General features: G+C 38.8%; 1 protein-coding gene across 4 annotated transcripts in view; it reads left to right on the top strand.

Moving 5' to 3' along the window:
* The window catches only part of KMT2E (lysine methyltransferase 2E (inactive)), a 119,006-nt gene that overhangs the window by 93,775 nt on the left and 4,607 nt on the right, over positions 1-20,624 (top strand). For all 4 annotated transcript variants that reach the window (XM_073328500.2, XM_073328501.2, XM_073328502.2 and 1 more), the window contains 6 exons: positions 1,202-1,456; positions 1,697-1,841; positions 2,875-3,128; positions 4,240-4,296; positions 6,991-7,557; positions 13,267-13,565. In XM_073328500.2, coding sequence (XP_073184601.1) covers positions 1,202-1,456; positions 1,697-1,841; positions 2,875-3,128; positions 4,240-4,296; positions 6,991-7,557; positions 13,267-13,565 — 1,577 coding nt within the window. The remainder of the gene's footprint in view (positions 1-1,201; positions 1,457-1,696; positions 1,842-2,874; positions 3,129-4,239; positions 4,297-6,990; positions 7,558-13,266; positions 13,566-20,624) is intronic.

The following is a 20,624-nucleotide window of genomic DNA, read 5'->3' as shown; positions in this document are numbered from 1 at the left end:
GAGTACATTTTGTTTGGGTTTTTTTTGGGAGGAGGGGAATATATTCAAATTAGAACCGTGAAAATAAATTAAGCTGAAGACAGGACACTAATGAAATCTGACAATGAAGACCTATACATATTAAGCATTTTCCCATGCTTAATGGCTTAGAGGTTAGTCTTGAAATATACTCTGGAATCAAAATATGTATGGTCCTAAGAACATTCAATCTATACAACTTCACAGCAGATACGATTATTTATATTATTGTTGTGCCTATGGTCCCCAGTCATGGACCATGACCTCATTATGCCAGATGCTGTACAAACAGGAAAAAAAAGAGTACAGTAGGAATTTAACAAAGTATCGGCGTAAAATTTTCAAGAATGTTAATGAAAGAACCAGCACTAGTTCAAAATCATGTAAACAATTCCACTTTGTTAGTTTAGCAGTATTTAACATCTAGATCTTTTTGTATTGAATTATTTCACCAGTTATCAAAACTATGCATTTTATTATGATGATCTTTGGCCTTTAGGTTGCCTCAAGAGTTTGCACATGTATGTAATTGCGCTGATGTTGTAACTGAATATAAACTTAGTGTTATTAGATGGGATGGGAGGATAATAGAGTAAATGAAGAACCAATTTCTAAATGTTGATGAAATGTAAATTGAACATTTTAAGTTACCATCAGTAGAAAGACAGATTTATGGTTAGGCTAAAATAACAATGTGATTTAGTCTCATTCCAGTCTACCTATTTGCTGGATGATAAATTAATGAACCTTTATATACTATTAACAGAATGTGCTGAAAAAGCAAACTGCACCCAACACTTTAACATGTAAAATGCCTTCTGTAAATGAAAACTCATTTCATTCATACTCACTATGAAAAAGACAATCCAACATAAACTGATGATGTGGCTGATTAAAAAAGAACCATGTCAAGGATGGTAAGAAACATACAAGCTAGCTAGAATTTTAGGGAGTGTGAAGAAAATTATCAGTGAGAAATTGCAAGCTGATCTATACTTTAGATGTTAAAGATTTGTGAGTTTACCGTCCAGAAAACTAGATATCAATATATTGTATGAGCCTAAAAGCATATATGATTTACCAAATGCAGAAGGGTTGAGATACTAAACCATTCTGTAAGCAGCATTTAGCAATTTCTTATGTATAACTTTATAAGCACTGACATTTTCCCCTTTTTCTCTAGCACTTGGTCAGTGAATGGTTAAGTGAGAAGATTGAGAAGACAGGAAAGCCTATAGACAGCCTTTCAGAAAGGCCTCTGCGTATAACTACAGACCCTGAAGTTCTGGCTACACAATTGAATTCTTTACCAGGTCTCACTTACAGTCCACATGTATATTCTACTCCTAAGCACTATATTCGTTTTACTTCACCATTCCTTTCAGAAAAAAGGAGGAGAAAAGAACCCATGGAAAACATTACTGGCTCTTGCAAGAAGGTAATGAATCCTTTGTCTTAACTTGGCTTTAAAACGAAAGGCAAATTGCTTGTTTCTGTGGGTTTTCTTTTTTTCCCAACTCCCTCTTATTTAATCACAATTCTTGTTTGTAAGCATGAATCCTGTGTTGGAACTTGCAGTGTTTAGAACTTGCTCTACTGTCTGTAGCATGTTCAGAACTTGTTTCAATTAGAAATGAAATTACATCTAATTTTTGAAAATTCTTTCTTTTTATGACAGCGTTGGTTGAAGCAAGCTTTGGAAGAAGAAAACTCAACAATGATAGACAGATTTAATTCTCCATCTCAAGAAAGATCTAGAAGTCCTGTGATCAATGGTGAAAATAAAAGTCCATTATTATTGAATGACAGCTGTTCCTTACCAGGTGAAGTTTTTAACACCTAAATATTATAAGACATCTTAATCTTTTGAAGTAGCTTAATATTTTTTAAATTACTGAGGAAACATGGTTTTCAAACTATAAATGCCCCATATAAACAACAGATATTCTAGTGGACAGTATAGGAAAATCCTCCTTAATATTGGGTATTATGCACTCTTTTCTTTGTTCTTGTCATATTAGAACACTTGAAATATGGGATGAAAATAATTTGTGGTGTACTATAGTTTATTACTCCAGCTAGTGTAAATTTACACATAAATATGGATACCTTTTATTCTTCAGAATTTTAAGGGTTTCACTGAGGGAAAATATGATTTAGAGCAGTGCTTCTCAAGCTATCTGATGTGGGGGACCAGCAATTTTTTTTCCCAATGTGCCCGCAGACCGGCAGCTGATGGCTCACGGACCGGCACTGGTCCGCGGACCACCACTTTGAGTAGCACTGGTTTAGAGGAAGTATTTCATATTGATCTGCTCAGACTTATTTTTCAGGTTATAGACCCATTCCTGCAGTCCTTGTATATCCAAAATGCCTATTAATTTCAATGGGAGAGTTGCTTGCACAAAAAAAACCCCAGAAAAATTACCTAGTCTTAAAATTATTTATTGAATGAGAATGTGGTGAAACTAAGCAACCTTGGGATATGAAGTCTGTGTGCAATGTCTCCTATCCAAAGTTACAAACATGTTGATAGTTTTAATGTTCATGATGTAGTAACTGATGCGTTATTGTAACTTTGGTAATTTATAATGTTTTTCCATCATTTTAGTTAATATTGAAAATTTCAGTTCTTAAAGTCTGCTGCCTTCAGTAATTTGTTAGGATTATAGTTGACTTTTCATGTTTAACACTTTTTTCATGAGAGAGGCATTTCTTTAATTTGACTGCCTGACTGATTTAATGTGTTGTATTTATAACTTTATTTCATGCCCAAGTCTTTACAAAATGAGGAGGAATGACTATCAGATCAGCAAAATATTGTTTCCTAGTCTCTTTTTTCTATTTAACATATAGATCTAACAACACCACTAAAAAAACGAAGACTCTATCAGTTACTGGATTCTGCTTATTCAGAAACCTCCACACCTACTCCTTCTCCATATGCCACGCCAACTCATGCTGATACCACTGCCACAGACCCGTCATTGTTTGCTACTCCTCCTAGGATAAAAGCAGAAGATGAAACTTGTAGGAATGGTTACAAACCCATATATTCACCAGTTACCCCTGTGACTCCATGTATACATGGAAATGCCATGCACTTTGAGGTAAGATTTTCAGATGAACATGAATATGTACTCCCCTTCTTCCCCCCCTCCCATCTTTTAAATAAGACATTTTCTGATATCTATCTATATATATAGATAGATATATTACTGTCTTGTTTTGCACTTAAAACTCTTTAGCCAGTTGCTTTAAGCACCAAGATTATCAGACTTGGTTTCTGTTTGTGGAACATAAGGTCTTGTTTACATGGAACAACACCAGAGGGGTATGATTTTGTAAAGTGCTCTAACATGTTGTGCTCTGACTGCCCCATGTAGTTCCTGCTGGCATGCTCTAAAAGGTACCTAGTTTGGATTTTTAGAGTGTGCCAGCAGGGTCTACAAGGGGCAGTTAGAATGCAACATATTATCTTTATAGGACCTTTATAAATCACACCCCTCTGGCATGTTTTACCAGTGCCATGTAGTTAAACCCCAAATTGCTCATTAGGACTACACTTTGCAGAGTAACAGCTGTGTTAGTCTGTATTCGCAAAAAGAAAAGGAGTACTTGTGGCACCTTAGAGACTAACCAATTTATTTGAGCATAAGCTTTCGTGAGCTACTGTAGCTCACGAAAGCTTATGCTCAAATAAATTGGTTAGTCTCTAAGGTGCCACAAGTACTCCTTTTCTTTTTAGGACTACACTGTAAGTTACTGTTAAAGGCCCTGGTTCAACAATCGGAACCATCTATGTGAATTCTTATGCTTGTATTGAGCCCCATTTACTTCTCTGGGCACATCCACTTGCACAAATCTTATTGCAAAATCTGGGCCTAAAAATTGTACAGTTATCAACAAGATCTGGATATTATTAGTTTACTTTCAAAATCTGAAAAGAATGAAGGGTCAACAGTATTGAAGCAGAGATGTGCTTTTCTATATGTTGCATTGTAATATATAATTAATAGCCTGGTAACTTTCGTATGTTGTGGTTATTGTCAACAACAGTTACGGAACAGTTACTTTTATGCCATTAAATTGAAACAAAACCACTTCTTACACAAATTTGAAGAATGGAAACTTAAGTTGTTTCATTCTTATTTCTCATATTTCTTTGTCACCCTATGTTAAGATTGAACTTGAATCTTACTAATTTTCTTATTTGTGCAGAATATTTCCTCACCTGACAGTTCCCCAGAAATTAAGAGGCGAGCTTACAGTCAAGAGGTAAGAATCTTTGTGAGAAACTGTAGAAAAGTCTGCTGATTCATCTGTACATCTTCATTAGCAGAAAAATCTCTTGTTTTGCAAGACTAATAGTAAACAAACCAGAAATCAGTCAACTGGTGAAAATGTGGCAAGTAATTTTTCTTCAAGCTCAGGTTGTCGACTTCTGCACTGCACATTCCCAATTTTTCTCTTTATTTATCCCTTCCTTCTTATCTGCTCCCCCTTCTTAATTCTTTCCCCATCCTCCCACTTCCCTTCCATTTGCTGTTCCTTTCTTTGTCCTACTTAGAGCTTAGATCCTCTGTAACTACAGGCACTAGAGGGCAACATGATCCATACATTTGAGAAGACATAAATGAAATTTCTTTCAGAAGAAGACAGTCATAAACAGTGCATTATTCTGTAGATTACCAGCAACAAAATTTAAGAGTTAAAGTTGGTGAAATAATCAATCCTTAATTAGTGTTAATATTAAAAAAAATTCCAAAACTCTAAGCACTGAAATGTCTAGAAATGATCAGTAAAGGTTATTTATACATATATCTAATACTATTATGTCTTACACATTCAGCTAAAGGCAGTTCTTGAGAAATTTACCTTGTATATTCTAATGGGAGTCTTAAAAATGACTTAAAATGTACCTCTGAATGTGTGGAAAAAAATATTCACTGATACATGTTGTTGTTGTTGTTGTTGTTAAGTACATCAGTAGGTTAGAATTAACATGGTTGTCAAATTTTCATGTCAGTTGAATATATGAACTATAAAGCTCATTTAAACAAATACTTCATATTTATAACTGGTTATTTTTAGACACGGGGCTTGTATAATTTTAATTATGTAGCTAGTTTTTACATAAGGTGGTATTGTGTCTGATTTAAGATTTAAATTACTAGCCTTCTATGATGCCTAGAATGGCATTTCTCTCCTGAAAACATTTAAAATGTCAGTGGTAGTAGGTAGGCCTGCCGATAGCAATTTCAGGCCCCGGAGCAGAACAGTCAGTGGCCTCCCTAGAAAGGGATGGCTGAGGTTTATGACACTACTTTTTATCCTATTTGTAACACATTAGAACCTCTATAAGTAAGTTGTAGCGTTGCTTGAACTTTTTTTTTCCAGTTACAGCATCAGTATTAAACAAATTGTGAGCCTAAATATAAGCTGTAGAATTTGTTGTTTTGAATTATATATTTCAATTAAATACATACATTATGGAATTATATTAAGTAATATATAAAACATTTAAAGAAGCACAAAGTAAAAAAACACCTAAAGTATCAAGTAGGCTAATTAAACACCTCACTACAGGTTTCAGAGTAGCAGCTGTGTTAGTCTGTATCTGCAAAAAGAACAAGAGTACTTGTGGCACCTTAGAGACTAACCAATTTATTTGAGCATAAGCTTTCATGTGATTCATGTGTAAAAGACAAAGAAAAAACTGATATACAAGATGTAACTGAATATGACCAACAAAGTTAAAATATACAATACAGTACTTGCGTTTTGGTGCTGTGTGACATCATCACCCAGAGCAATGAGGAGACAGCAGGCATGATGTACCAAATCTACCAGGAGATCTCCGAGGAGGCAAGGCCGAGGGAAAACCTGCACCTCGTTCCTTGGCTGAGTGGGAGAGATGGCCCCTCATCCTGTGCTCGTGATAGCAGCTAGTGACAGCGAAGGGGGAAACTTAGGATGGCTCAACTGGGTGGCTGAACTGGCTGGCTTGTGTTTGGCAAGGAGCTGTAGTCCTGTAGTCTTGGGGGAGGAAATCTGGTAGCTCAGAGGGACCTTGTTCCTCTTCAGAGTTGCCCTGTAGCCAGAGAGCCAGCATGGCAGGCACAGCAGTTCCCGACCAGCCAGAGGAGGCAGCAAGCTCCACGGTTCCCAGGCTGCTGTTGCTGACATTCTGCCCGACGAGCAGGTGCAGCAGCGTTCTGGCAAACTGTTACTGTCACAGTGAGGGATGGTGCTCTGTACAGAGTAGCAGCAGCACGAAATTGGATTTTTTTTATCTTAATTTTTATTTAAAAAATACATATCTATCCCATCTGCTTGAGCCCCTTTAAATTACCGGGGCCCCTGCGCAATTGACTCCGCCTCTCTGTCGGCAGGCCGAGTAGTAGGGAACCCTCTGGGCCTTGTTAGGTGACGCACTATTTGGAAAGGAGCCTGCCATATGCCATTTAAGCTCTTTAGGACCAGGAACCGTGCTTCTGTTGAGATTTCTTTGTATCATAAGAGCTGACATCTAAAATTTAACACCAGTATTTTGATATTGCAGACAAATTCAGAAATCTTCATTTGATTAAAATGTTATATCTATCAACATATGTAGCAAAAGTAGAAACATGAGAAATGTTTATTTTTTTTAAACTGGCCTGTCCATGAGATTGTTTTTCTCTCCTTAAATGTTCATGTGTTAAGGTGGCGGCAAGGAAGGCATTAAAAAAAACAAAAACAAACACAAACATCATTTTGAACGTGGCTCTTAAATGTGCTTTCTGCAAGTGGTCTAATTCTGATTAAAATAATTAGTTCCCATAACTAAAAGGGATTTAATTCTGCTTTAAGGATGCAGTCACCAGTGAAGTCTCAATTATATTACATGTAGTAGTATAAGAAGAAAAGTTATATTGTGAAAAAATAATATCTGCTATATGCCTTTTTTTTTTTCCCCTCTCCATGCAGGGATATGACAGATCATCCACAATTCTAGCACTAAATTCTTTCAGAAATTCCAGTCTGACAGAAATGGGCCTGCAAGAAATAAAGACTATTGGATATTCTAGTCCAAGGAATAGGACCGATGTCACCAGGCAGTGCACTGGAGAAAAGGAATCTGTATCAGACCTTCAGCTGGGACTCGAAGTAATTGAGCAAAGTACACTGCATAAAAACTTGGAAGCCCCCTCACATGATAGGACTGATTCTAACAGCCAACTAGAAGCTGCTCAGTGTGGTCGGGGTACAATTTATTCTACATGGGTAAAAAGCCCAGACAGGACAGGTGTAAATTTTTCAATGAATTCTAATTTGAGGGACTTGACACCTTCACATCAATTGGAAGTAGGAGGTGGATTCAGAATAAGTGAGTCAAAGTGCCTGATTCAGGATGATGCAAGAGGCATGTTTATGGAAGCATCTGTTTTTTGTACGTCAGAAGATGGAATTGCATCTGGCTTTGGAAGGACTGTCAATAACGACATCTTGATGGATGGAAATTGCACACCCCAGAATCCTCCACAAAAGAAAAAGGTTACAACTTTAAGCATCATTCATGATTTATTTTATATAGTCCAGTACATGCATAACTGTTATGAGAATAAATAACCACATTAATAAAAACAAATTATTGATCAGTTTTTACAGGTATTACAATGCAGATATTACATTCATTGTACGATTAACAGATTACCTTTTTAAAAAGGAACCTCTAATTTTCATACCTGAAAATCAATATACCTGCTTCTATCCCAAAATATCACAATACTATAGTTGAAGGGATTCTGTCAGCTTAAAAATCATATGCTGCAAACAAAGAAACTCATAGTACTAGTTTATTAAAAAAGATTGAAGTATAAAGAATATTTAAATGAAACAGTTACAGTACATTTAGGGTATGTATGGCTATAGGCCCATTTGTAACTGTCAGCCATTACCAGCACTAAAATCTCCTGCATAATGCCTTCAGTAGATGTTACTATGTTGAGTGGTACCCGTTCTCTCTCCTTACAGAATGGGGAACAGGAACAGTGGGGATGAGGGTGTCTCTCACCTGGCAACTTGCCAGAAGTTCTGCCCCCATAGTCATTAGCACTTCTAGATTTCCTCTTCCTTTTTTCAAACTTTTTGTGGCAGTAATGAACAAGGTTTTCCCCCCCTTTTCTCTTTTTTTTTTTACCGCCTCCAACATGGCAGATCAGCTCAGGAAAAGGAAATTCAAGTCCAGGCTGTGCTCAGATTGAGAGATACATCCGCAGCTAGATACTGAAGGCGAGCTGTGTTGTTCTGACACTCATAGACATGGTTGTTCCCAGTCATGTCACTGCAGCCCTTTTTCCTTCCAAGGCACCTTGAAGAAGGAGGAAAGGAACCTGATCTCAGCTGAAGCCAAACAGCTATAAACTCCTGCAACTACTCTGCCATTCATCCTCATCTGATGCTTAAGTGAGCCTCATTGTCTTTAAATCCAGGCATAGCCACCTAGGCAACAAAGGGATTTCTCTACTCCATCCACAGTCCTAAAATCAGTGTTCAGCATACTTTAAAAGTTATAATTTCCTACCTCCTCCTCTCACTGATGAGAAATGTTCTCAAAAGTACTGCAGTGTAGGGTTTATGTCTACCATACCAGTTACTCATCTCCTGATGAGAGAGAAAATGTAGTTTCACACAAGAGAAATTTCCAAGAAAAGCAGACAAAATTGCAAACCTCCTCTCTCTCCCACCAAAGCTAAGAAATCAAAGGAGGGCTAAAAAGTCCAAAGAGCACAACAAGAAATCAAAGAAACATCAGATTTCTTTATTCCTCCTTTTGTATCAAAAAAAAAAGAGGAATTCGTAGAAACTGAGGAAGAGCATCCTGAGAGAAAATTGCAGGAAAATCTTTTCCTGTCCAATAAATTTGAAACCATGAGGAGAAAAGTAATTACCAAACTGGACTCGAGGCATCTAAGACCATTTTGTAGAAGCATACAGATAGGGATCAAGTTAAGTCCCTTACTTCTAAGATCAAATTAGTTATAGGTGTGTACTTGTTCAATATTATTGTGGCAGCCTAAGAGTTTCCAGACATGGGCAAGAGGCTCATTGTGCAGACTCCAAAATTTTATCAAATGCAGGAACCCAAGGATAGTACATACTGAGGTGGCATCAGCAAAAGATATGGTTTATCCCCTCCACAGGGGAACTTCTTCCCAAAGGAAAATTTAAAGAAACTAAGACAAGATGTCAAATCTTAAAGCAGCCAGTTTACAGTGGTTTTATCCAGGCGTACTTCATGATATAGTACAATGACCTCCAGACCACAGATTGCACCAGTCTAGAACATGAAAATCCTTAGATGTTTGTCTGGTATCATCTTTAATGGCCATTGTTTCTGTGGATACAGTGCATTTTGTTGTGAAAGCTTTGGCCTTCAACACATTGCCAAATGCAATATTTAGCTATACCTTTGAACTGCAAATGAGTATTCCAAATGTAGTTTCTCTAATACCTACCTGAGTTATTGATTGCTTACATGGAGTATAGAGGTTAGGTGAGATTCTGGCCAATCCAGGAAATGACTTCTACATGGATGACGGAGCTTCTCATCTATCTACAATACTGCTGTCATGTTAGTCAATTGTATCACAACATGGGAGTTCAAGGCTTCCTTTTGGAAGGTCAAGAGAAAGGGCATCAAATCTAGAAAAATGTATGCTTAATTTCAACTTCAACACCTGTTGAAAGAGAACTCTCAGACCAGAAGACTTGCATGAATTTTGAGGACGCTTCTCTAGAGAGGATGACTGGTCAGGCTGCACCTTTGACATCAGAACTGATGGGATTACGGAATCCACGCTTTACTGTTCACAGATTGGGATATGCTTGTATTCCTTAGGCAGTAATCTCTGAATCTTCCTCATGTGTAGATGAGACTACACCTAAACAAAACAGTCAGTTCCAAATGGAAACAGAGCCTAATAATGATGTGTATATATAGAGGGAGATCTTGATAAGTCTTTCCTTACTGGTATATCTCTCTCTCCTCCCAAGTTGTTATATGTGCATCTCAGATCCGGCATATGAGTTATTCTGGAGTAATTCCGTATGTAGACACTTATTCCAAAATAAGTGTCCACATGTGGAATTATTTCAGAACAACTATTCTGCTTTAAATTAAAACCGTATCTTATTCTATAATAAGTTTCATGCTTAGACAAGCTCTCAGATCTTTAAATTCACGAGCATCTTCAGAGTAGAGAACTGCTTTGCTGAACATAGTCTGGATTAACATATTACCTAGGCAAAAGTACGTGTATGCTCGGGGGCCCTTGAGACTGGCTACTATCATTAAGAGAATGTTTGCGAAAGCTCTGGATGCAGATAGAAGACCAAGAAGCCGTGTATTGATAGTGTTTGTGACCGTAGGTGAACATGAAGAAACAGCTACCACATTCTGGACTGATATATGAAATTACACTTTTGTTAGACATATGGAGGATTCAGTAGTTTGCGAGAGTGGGATTCACAAGGCCACACTTCAATTCCATGCTCCACCGCAGACTTCCTGTATGACTGTGGGCAACTCACGTAGTCTGTGCTTCAGTTCCCAATCTGATAAATGGGGATATGATTTCCCTAACACACAGGAGTGCTGTGAGGAGAAGATGGTAAAGACTGAGACACTCATATACTATGGTAATAGAGATGCTGCGACATTACAAGGAATGGTAAGCATAGGGTCTCTGTCCAGAAAAGCAGTTTTCTTGCACATGTTGTGATTCCATCAGCTCTAGAACATAATGCATTTCTGACCTTTTCTTCCTGATGAAGAATATGGAGTATACCCTCAAGAACTGTTCTTGTTCTGGCACAAGTTATACTGCTCTTACGTCAAGGAACTGGGATCTCGACTGAAGAATCAAATATTGTTAAATGAAGTATGAAAATGAGAGACAGTGAAAAATTACTTTGGAAAGCAAATCAACTTTGGGGAAGATCACTGGTGCACTACCTACAGGAACCCTCTGGCTGTGGTGGAATTGTGCCATATGGGGAGAAAATACTAAGCTCAGTTATGGATAGAGAGAGGGTGAACAGATGTCCCGTTTTTAAAGGGACAGTCCCATTTTTTGGGACTTTTACTTATATAGGCACCTCTCCCCCTTCCACCCCATCCCGTTTTTTCACTGTTGCTATCTGGTCACCCTAGATAGAGACCATTCCTTTTGTTATCATGCAGAGAACGTTGTTGATCTCAAGCTCCTCTACTGCATAATTAGCTTCTTCAAAAGTTGAACCATGTCTGTTTAAAGGACTGCTTTAAGTAAAATGAGTATCTGAATTCCATTTACTTATTTTATATGAGTGTGGGGGTTGGGGAAGGAGTGAGACAGGGCAAGACAAGGCATTTAATCTTGCCCTGTCTCACTCCTTCCCCAGGTAGAATGCATCTTCAGTCTTCATATCCTTTCTAATAGGAAAAGTATGAGGCCCTCACCATTGGAACAGTTTGCAAGTCAACTAAATGCTGAGGCTATCCATCTTTTTCAAAATAAAGTGACCTGAATTCCCTTGGATGGGTCCCTTATCATATCACTGGTCACAGTCTTTTCTAATTTCCCACCATTTCTCTTAATTTACAAAACAGTAAATACATGAAGGATAAGGCAACACTTAGGCTATGTCTACCCTACAGTGTGTGTTGCTCACCAAGCAACATAAGTTACACCAACATAAGCACCAGTATGGACAGAGCTATGTCAGTGGAAGAGCTTCTGCTGCCAACATAGCTGCTGCCACTTGCGGAGGTGGTTTTATTATGCTGATGGGAGAACGCTCTCCCATTGGCATAGAGCGTCTTCACCAGACGCAGTGGAGCTGCACCACTGCAGTGCTCTATATGTAGGCAAGCCCTAATTCTATTTGTTAGACTTAATGGAGATGTTCATAGTTCAACCGCTTCCTCCTTTCTCATAATGACTTAAGTGGGAGCTGTTGGTACTCAACATTTTTTAAAATCAGTTGTGCCCAAAAATGGATTCAGGATACTAATTTTAAGCTTCTATTTTTTAAAAAATCTTGGCCATTGGGGGTGTGTGTGTGTGTGTATGCAGTTGGTCAGAATCTCAACAGTTGTAAATCTGTGTAGCTTCAGTAATTTTTTTTTTTTAATGGCACTATGCCAATTTATAGCAGCTGAGAATTTGCCCCATTATCTCATGCATTTTCTGTTATGGCACTTCTGTTCCCTGGGTTTGGGGTTTATGAAGATAAGGCTCAGCACAGGTTGCCAGTAATAGACATGAAAGCATAAAGGGGTTAAATCTAACTTGCACAGAAGGCTGATTTCTTAATGAATAAAAATACTGTCCAGGCCTGAATATCAGTATTTCAGCTTTTTGTTTCAAACCCAAAGGTGTACACTGAGAGCAGCTTTGCACAGATTTTCCTCCTGGATAGAAGGAAGCATAGAAAACACAGCCTGTTTAAAAATTTATATTTTAAGGAGACTTCCGAAAGTTACAAATATATATAAAACCTTTAACATTAAGAAATATAATGTACATCATGTTCTTCAGTAATGAAATGAAACCAGTTTTGACAAATAATGTTGTTTATGCTGAATCTCTACTTTATTATTATATACTATTTATATAATAAAGGGTTAATTGAAAACAAAAATGCATGAATTGGAAATAATTCAGATTGCCATTATTTAAAAGAAAAAGTTATGGAAATCAAATACGGATGTTGCAAATCTTTCCGTATATCAGAACAAACCATCAGCCTACTGTTCTGTTTTGTTTTAAATGCAAATGCATTGGCGTAAAACCAGAAAAATAAAATAGTTTAAAATGGTCACCACTATCATATGGTAGCTTGAAGTCCCAATATTTACAATGCAGTCCCCAACAGTGCAGCTTCTGCATAGTGGGACCTTCTCACACTCACTGCCCCAGATCCATTCTCCGCCTTTTCCTAGGTAAGAAATACATGCTTCTTCTGCCTGTACTCCTGTTTCTATTCACCAGATACCAAAGTAAATCATTTTGTAAATCTCCAGAAAAGAGTATCATTAGCCCTACTAACTTACCTCCTCTTATATTTTAGAGACAATTTAAGTGGTATATCCATTTGAAGTTGTGTAAAGAGAACTGCTCTGTAGATTTTTATTTCAATTTAATTTTATCAGCAATCAGAAGTTAACTGTGTGTAAAGAAAAATGAGTAAACTTTTCCTCTTATTTTTTTTCCATAGGTGTCTTTATTAGAATACCGAAAGAGACAACGAGAAGCTAGAAAAAGTGGTTCCAAGACCGAGAGCTTTTCTCTGGTTACCGTATCTCCTCATGCTGCTGGTGGAGGAAGTATAAGCAGTAACAATGGTGCTAATGATGGGTATAACAGTGGTGAAAACGGGGAGCAAATTGATAACACTGCTAACCTACCTTTACCATTGCCAGCTACTGTTTATAATACAACTCCAGAAGAAGCTGGCAACAACTGTCCAGCTAAAGAAGCTTCTTCCAGTGAGAAGAATGAACCAGAAGTTCAATGGTAAGCCATTTAGCACAGGTTGCAAGTTCAGAAAATGTATTTGCATAGCCAAATAGACAATTGGAGAAGCAATCTGCTACATTTTCACTCTAAATTTGTAGAGTGTCTAGGAAATATTACATAGCATCAGTTTATTTTATTAACAGATATGGGGGTATTTTATAGAATCTAATTTTGTCAAACTTGTATTTTGATATTTTTTTATTTTGTCAGTGTGCTACGGTGGGATGACTTAGGAGCTAAGGCAATGGGATACCATTTATAAATACATAAATTATACATTTGAACAGAATACCTAATCTACATTTACTTCATAAAAAATAAGTTTTGGCCAGAAGCCTTTCTTTCAAGTGACTGAACAAATATTTTAGTTCCATTTTCCTTACAATCACAGAGAATAGATTCCTCAGGGAAGTGATTGGAATATGTATACGCTCTCGGTCCTGTCTCTGAAAGTTTGCATGTGGATTATTCAGCACTTAAATATTTTAAAATGCTGTATGGTGAAGAGGTGTGTTAGTAAATAGTCCTATTTAGCCAGTGTGAAACAAATCAATATTTCTTGTTTCTGTGGATTATAAAAGCCTAGATAGGATGGCAGGAGGAAAGGTCAAGATTGTAACTTTTCACATAAAATAGAGTATTTTTTAACTACACTTTTTGGAAAGAACAGCATCCCATCTACATTAGGGTTCCCAATGTTGCTAGCACAGGTAAAGGTGATCTGGTGTTAGCAACAATGGAGAATTTTCGTCACATTTCCCTACTGTAGAGAAGTTCCCCCAAAGCTTCAGCTCACCATGGGCTGAGAAGCTGAGCAGGAAGAGCTGCCCCTTTTGAGCAGCAGAATTCTCACAGTTGGACTTCACAAAACTTTAGGCAGGTTTTTAATGGAGTACTAAAAAAAATTAACTTTGCAGTGGGGGATCATGCAGAAATTAGTGTATTAGGATGTAAAGGGAGGCACCTGAAAAACAGCAAAGATAAAGCAATCAACCAGCAAGATACAGGGGGAATGGAAAATTCCTTACCAATAATTTCCTTTCTGCTAGTCCCACAATTCTGGGGTGCTCTCCTCTCTCTACAGCTCAGGGAGGCGGATCGATATTTTGGCACCCTCTGGTCTGGCCCTGCCCCCTCTGCTCCTGCTTGCTGCCAGATGAGTTATTCCCAAACTATAAAACTTACATAACATCATTAATAAATATTCCAGAGATAACTAAATAAATATGTACATTAGACCAAGGAAGATGGTCATATGGTAACCATTCCACTTAATATCTGACCCTTGACTACTGAACCATCCAGGGTGGGTAAAACAATGGGAGCTGCTGATAGCAGAAAGGAAATTATTGGTAAGAAATCTTCCATTCTGTAGCCCAGCATCTCCCACTGAAATAGGAAGCAATGAACAGAAGTAGGGAGGGTTATGAAAAAGAAAGTTTGGTAGGAAAGAAGTACCATCCTTTTTGTGAAGTCACTCAAAAGTCTCTTGATTTCTGAGCCACTGCATGGAGCACCTTCCTGCCAAAGGAGGCCTCTGCAGAAAATAAGTTGGTCCACCTTGTAAGGCTTGCTTAATGAAGGTACTAGCTATAGACCATGTGGCTGTTTCACTGATTTCCAGTGGACATGTTCACTTGTTCCAATCATGAGGTTGCTAAGGCTCTCATGGAGCGTGCCATTATTCCTTCTGACACAGGAACCAATGATGATTTGTAGGCTTCCACAATGCATAGTTTAAGCCACCTCATGATGAAGGACTTAGAAGCGCTGAGTCCCTGGCATTTTCGGTGGAAGGGCACAAGTAGGGAGCCTGATCTTCGTGTGGAGTCTGTGTGCTTGAGAGATTTTCAACACTCTTCTGACATCTAAGGTGTGCCACATCTTTTCATTTGGATCTTGTGGTTTTGGGCAGAACGAAGAAAGTGTAACCTCTTGGGAAGCATGGAAGGAGGAATTTACTTAGGAGAAGAAGGGATTCTGGTGTCCTGAACATCACCTTGTCCTCATGTACCATGCAGTAAGGCTCCTGTATAGATAAGGCTGGCAGCTCCGACAGTCTCCTGGTGTTTGTGACAACTACTAAGAAACAAGTTGCAATAGATAGATAAAAGGCTGTCTCTAATGTCAAACACTCAAAAAGATGGCTTGTCAGGGGACTCGGAACTTGAGAAAGGTCCCATTTTTAAAAAAGTGGCCTGAGCACAGTCTGGCGAACCGGACTGCTCAATCTGCCAGAGAGTCTGAGGCTTCTGCAAATAGCACACTACTAAGAGTAGACACCTGAGGCACAGTGGTACTGGGCTGAAGGCCTTGGTCTATGGCTTCTTAGAGGAAATCCTGACTAGTTAGAATTCCTGGAGTTCTGGGATTTTGCACTGTGGTTTTGGCTTTTGATGAATCTGGACAAGATAGAGAAGTACACTTTTAGCATATCTACTCTTCTAGATGAAGCAATGTCTTAATGACTGGAGGACAGAGCTCTCAATACCCAGGATGTTAGCTGAAGCTGTTTTGGGTCCAGATGAGGAAGGGGACCTTGTGAGAAGATGTCCAATCTCTGCAGAAGCTGGAGTGGGGGCTCCAGTGTCAGCTGTATCAGGTCTGAGAACCCACGTCTCCTTGGCCAAAAAGGAATTATCAGTATTATCACTGTTCTCATTTTCTTTTCTGGACCACCCTCCACAGTAGTGGAAAGGGTGGAAGTGCATAGAGTAGGCCCTACAGCTAGCTGTGCGATAAGGCATCTGTCCCCATGGATCTGGGGTCTGCCTCCATTGTGAAGTATTTTGGCCTCTTTGTGTTTGTATGATCCATGAACAGCTCGGTTGAAGAGGGGCTGAACATCTGACCAATGAGATTGAAAACCTCCTGATTCAGACACCAGTCGGAGTTGTTGACCCTGCACCTGCTGACCCAGTCTGCTTGCTGGTTCAGGTCCCCTTTAATGTGGAGTGCTCTGAGAGAAAGGAGGAACTGTTCCACCTGTCTCATTATTTCCTTTGCTTCCATTTATAGTTCCCTTGTGGTTGTTTAAATATGCGATTATAGTAGTGTTGTCTGATTGAACCAGGATGTGGTTCACCCTTAGGTTGAGCAGGAACCGTAGCAGAGCTAGCTTGACTGCTCTCAGCTCTAGGTTTATGCTATGGAACCAGATATCTTTTCTTGGCCCTGATGATGAAGCTATGGGCCTTAAGGAGATTCATTATCTGGGATGTGGCCCTGTGCACTGCTTACTGCACTGGAGTTCTGGTCAGGATGTCATCCAGGAAGGGGGAAAAGGGGAGTTCCCGTCAACCTTAGTCTCACTATTATCACCACCACCATTTTTGTAAAAACCCTGGGGTCCGAGAACAGGCCCAATGGGAGTGTTCGGTACCAGTGATGTTTCCTGCCACAGACAAACCTCAGAAGACTGCAGTGACGCTTTATGTGGGGATATGCTTCTGCTAGATCTACTGAAGTTAAGAATTCCCCCTAGGACAGGGATAGGGTCTCCATCCAAAACTTATTTTCTTATCCACTTGTTTTGAGCCTTTTGAAATGGAGAATAGCTCTGATTCCACCCCCCTTGCACTTCTGTTTAATGACAAAGATGGAGTAAGAACCAAGAGCACCCTTCTTGTGTGGGAACCCTTTCTGTTGCTTCCATATGCAGATGAGATAGTTAGTTTGTTCTGGATCAGATTGTTTTACGTAGTCATTGAACTGGGTGAGTGGCTGAAGAATGGATGCGGTAGAACAATATTTTCAGATTCTGATTAGTTGTACATTTTAGTATGTTAGAAAATGGTGAATGATATTGGTTATTTACTGGATAATTAACTTTTTGCTCTTAGTGTCAAGCTGTATTAGGATTGTAACTGGAATTTAATTAAACACACAAAATAATATATCAAATTTATTTTTATTAAACAAAACACCTTTAAATGGTTTGGGTACATCAACTTCATTGTTTTTCCATGAGCTGGAGAGTAAGTTTCCATAATGTATGGAATCCTAAATATTCATAATTTGAGAACTAAGCTTATCTGAGCTCAGGTAAAGAAGCTATAAACTAGGAATATGAAAACATTCAGGTGAGCTCAGTGGATGATTCTGATGAAATACATGATGGTGTGTCTGGGAGTCAGAGGTCGGGACCCAAAGCCTGTGATGACTTTGCTAGTCTCTTGCACCTAGTAGCACAGCCTCTGGGTCCCCCCAAGTGTCAAGCCCTTAATGCAGGTCATGGCCTTTTATGCCATATTTATAAAGCTTGACCTCAAAAGTCAGACTTTTCACCCCAGATTCATTCTTTATATAGAAAAAAGTTAAGTCAAAGTTTTTGATAGCCTCATGGAGTCAGTATATTTTTATTTAAATGTTTTAAGAGATTATAATAAGTTTAGGCCTTAACATATTTTGTTTTAAATTCATATTTCATTTAAAACAGGTTTATTTTTAAAAAGAAAAACGTATTATTTAAATAAATTTTAAAAAATCACTAATTTTTATCCACTCTGGTCAGAGCCATAGGTGGCACCTGGCTAATGAGCTGGAAGCCATGGCTTAGGCTGAGAACCTTATTGAATCCACTGAGGCATCAGCTATAAATGTTTTTGCTTGGGAGACTCTTTAAATTGGAGCCAAACTCAGGGTGATCTCTGTCCTTAAGGGCTTTGAGATCTTTCAGCCAGGAAGGAGATGATGTTGCAAATTAGGTAGCTGCCAGGGACACTCGGTGACAGAAAAGGCTTCAAAGCCCATCTTTCTATCCATGGATTCCTTAGGATAGAATTCCCCCACTAGGGAGGATGCTATAGTACATCATCCTTTGGTAACACAGCAGTAGAGCCCTTTGGTTCTTGAACATTATAGAGCCTGAGGTTACTCTTTTTAACATGCTTGTTCCATTAATTCTTCATCACTTCCTTGAAGGAGGAGTGAAGGGCTGTTGAAGCCTTGGGAGGATTTTGAGAGGTGAGGTTTATGCTCAGGAGTCTGCTCAGGTTTCAGATTCAGATAGCGCACCTTCCTCAGAGGGGAAGGAGGAGGAGGCAAAGAACTCTTATCTTGTGGATTTTTTGTGCTTTCTTGTTTTGTGCTTTCTTGTGGATTTTTGACTCGGGAAGGAGTGTTCTGCATGATCCCCTGAGTTCTTTGCTTTCGGAGCTTCTTCCCGCTCTGCGCTGGGGTTCCTGGTCCATTGTTTCCCTGTTGGAGTTGCAGCTGCCTTGCTCGGTAAAGGACCTCACTTGCCTGTCCAACTTGTAGCTCTGGGACCTAACGCAGTTACGGACAGAAGTCTGGGTGCAACTCACCATCCACCTGAGAAGCCTACATTACATATAGAGCACTACTTGGATTTGACCGAGTGCTTTCTTGGCTGCTAAGACTGTAGTGGAGGCTCAGGGAGGGTTAACTGCCCCAGGGAGCAGAAGGAAGAATGACCAGGAGGGAGAACACTACCTCCACCACCTAAAAAAAACTGGACAGAAAAGTTAAAATAGAATGAGTGGGAGTAAAAGAAAGTGCTATTGTCTGCTGCTATTGAGGCAGAATCTGGCAGCAAGCAGGAACAGAGGGAGTGTTACCAGATCATGTGGTGCTAAAACACGAATCCACTTCCAAGAGCTGCAGAGGTAGAAGAGCAGCCCAGACATCCAGAACTGTGGGAGATGCTGGGCTGCAGAAATAAAGAGTGATGGGGGGGAAGAGAAAACAGGATAGAAAGAAGTACTAGTCTGAACACTGGATGCTGCTTAATTTTTTCCCCATTAAGCATTATTAGAGACCTTTAAGGATATTTTCAGGACTACCAACCAGGCCTACAGGTTACCATACAAACCTAGCAAGGCAGAAAAAAACACGGCTGACTCCAGAGTTCAGATCCAAGGAACAGGTTTATTTCAGAATAGGTACAAAGTGCCAACACCCTAGTGATCAGTTGAGGTATGTTTGGTCAATGATCTTGCTGAGTATATACAGACAAGTTTTTGCCTTTGTTTGTGTATAGTCTTAAGTCTGCGTACACCCTTCTATGCCCAAGATGACACCCTGCTGTCTAGCAACACCCCTCTTTGATTCATTACATAATAATGATTAACAATATTTATGACCAAATGTAAGATTCCACAATACACTTAATCAATACTATCAATCTTAAATATTTGACAAGGACTTTCTTGGTTTATCCTGATTATATTTGGTGGGGACATTGTGACCCCTCATTGTTAATTCATCCTTGTTCTGCACTCAAATATCAGGGATGTTTCAAGAAAAGAAATTAGGGATACTTAATAAGCCAAAAATGTTGTTTTGCACTCCTTCCCAGAAAATGATTATTCAAAGGTTTGATGAACCATACTAAACTATGTATAAATTTATATTGATTATGCATTTGCTCATATGTATTACTAACTAGTATGTGAGACATATATATAGTACATATATGTCACATACTCGTTAGTAATACATATGAGCAAATGCATAATCAATATAAATTGATTATATATATGATCCATTAAATACACTTAGGCCCTTTCATGTGGTAAGTTTACTTAATGATTGACTCACCTCCTTACAAGACTGAAGAAACCAAATGTTTTTCAGAAGCCAACAAGACCACTGTAGAGTAATCCTGTAGATTCACTGATAACTAATCAAAACATTTTAGAATACAGAGGAAGAGTTCCAGTGTTGTCCATTTCCCCTACCAATGCTTGGCACTGCTCTCAACTCTAGCTAATATGGCTTGGACTCTGCCCAAAAAAACCTGTGCTCATGTAGCACCTTCCAGAACTGCTTTACAAATGACAATGAACTAGTCATTACATCACCCTGTGTGATATTATCTTCTCTATTTTACCAATGGATAAACTGAATGACAGAGAACGAGGCCTAAATTTTCAGAAATGTCCACCAACGTTGGGTGCCCAATTTATCTCAGTGACAAAGCATCCTTCCCTTTCTCATCCATGTAGTTTCTACAGTAAGAAAAAAGATCCTGATCTCTAATCTCTTCATATTAACAGGAATTCTGTTAGTGCTAACTTCCTTTTCTGTTCAGAT

The sequence above is a fragment of the Lepidochelys kempii genome, chromosome 1 (assembly GCF_965140285.1).
Source record: "Lepidochelys kempii isolate rLepKem1 chromosome 1, rLepKem1.hap1, whole genome shotgun sequence".
In the NCBI taxonomy this organism is placed as follows: Eukaryota; Metazoa; Chordata; order Testudines; family Cheloniidae; genus Lepidochelys; species Lepidochelys kempii.
Note: the sequence above shows the minus strand (reverse complement) of the source record. Positions and strands in the feature narration are given on the sequence as shown.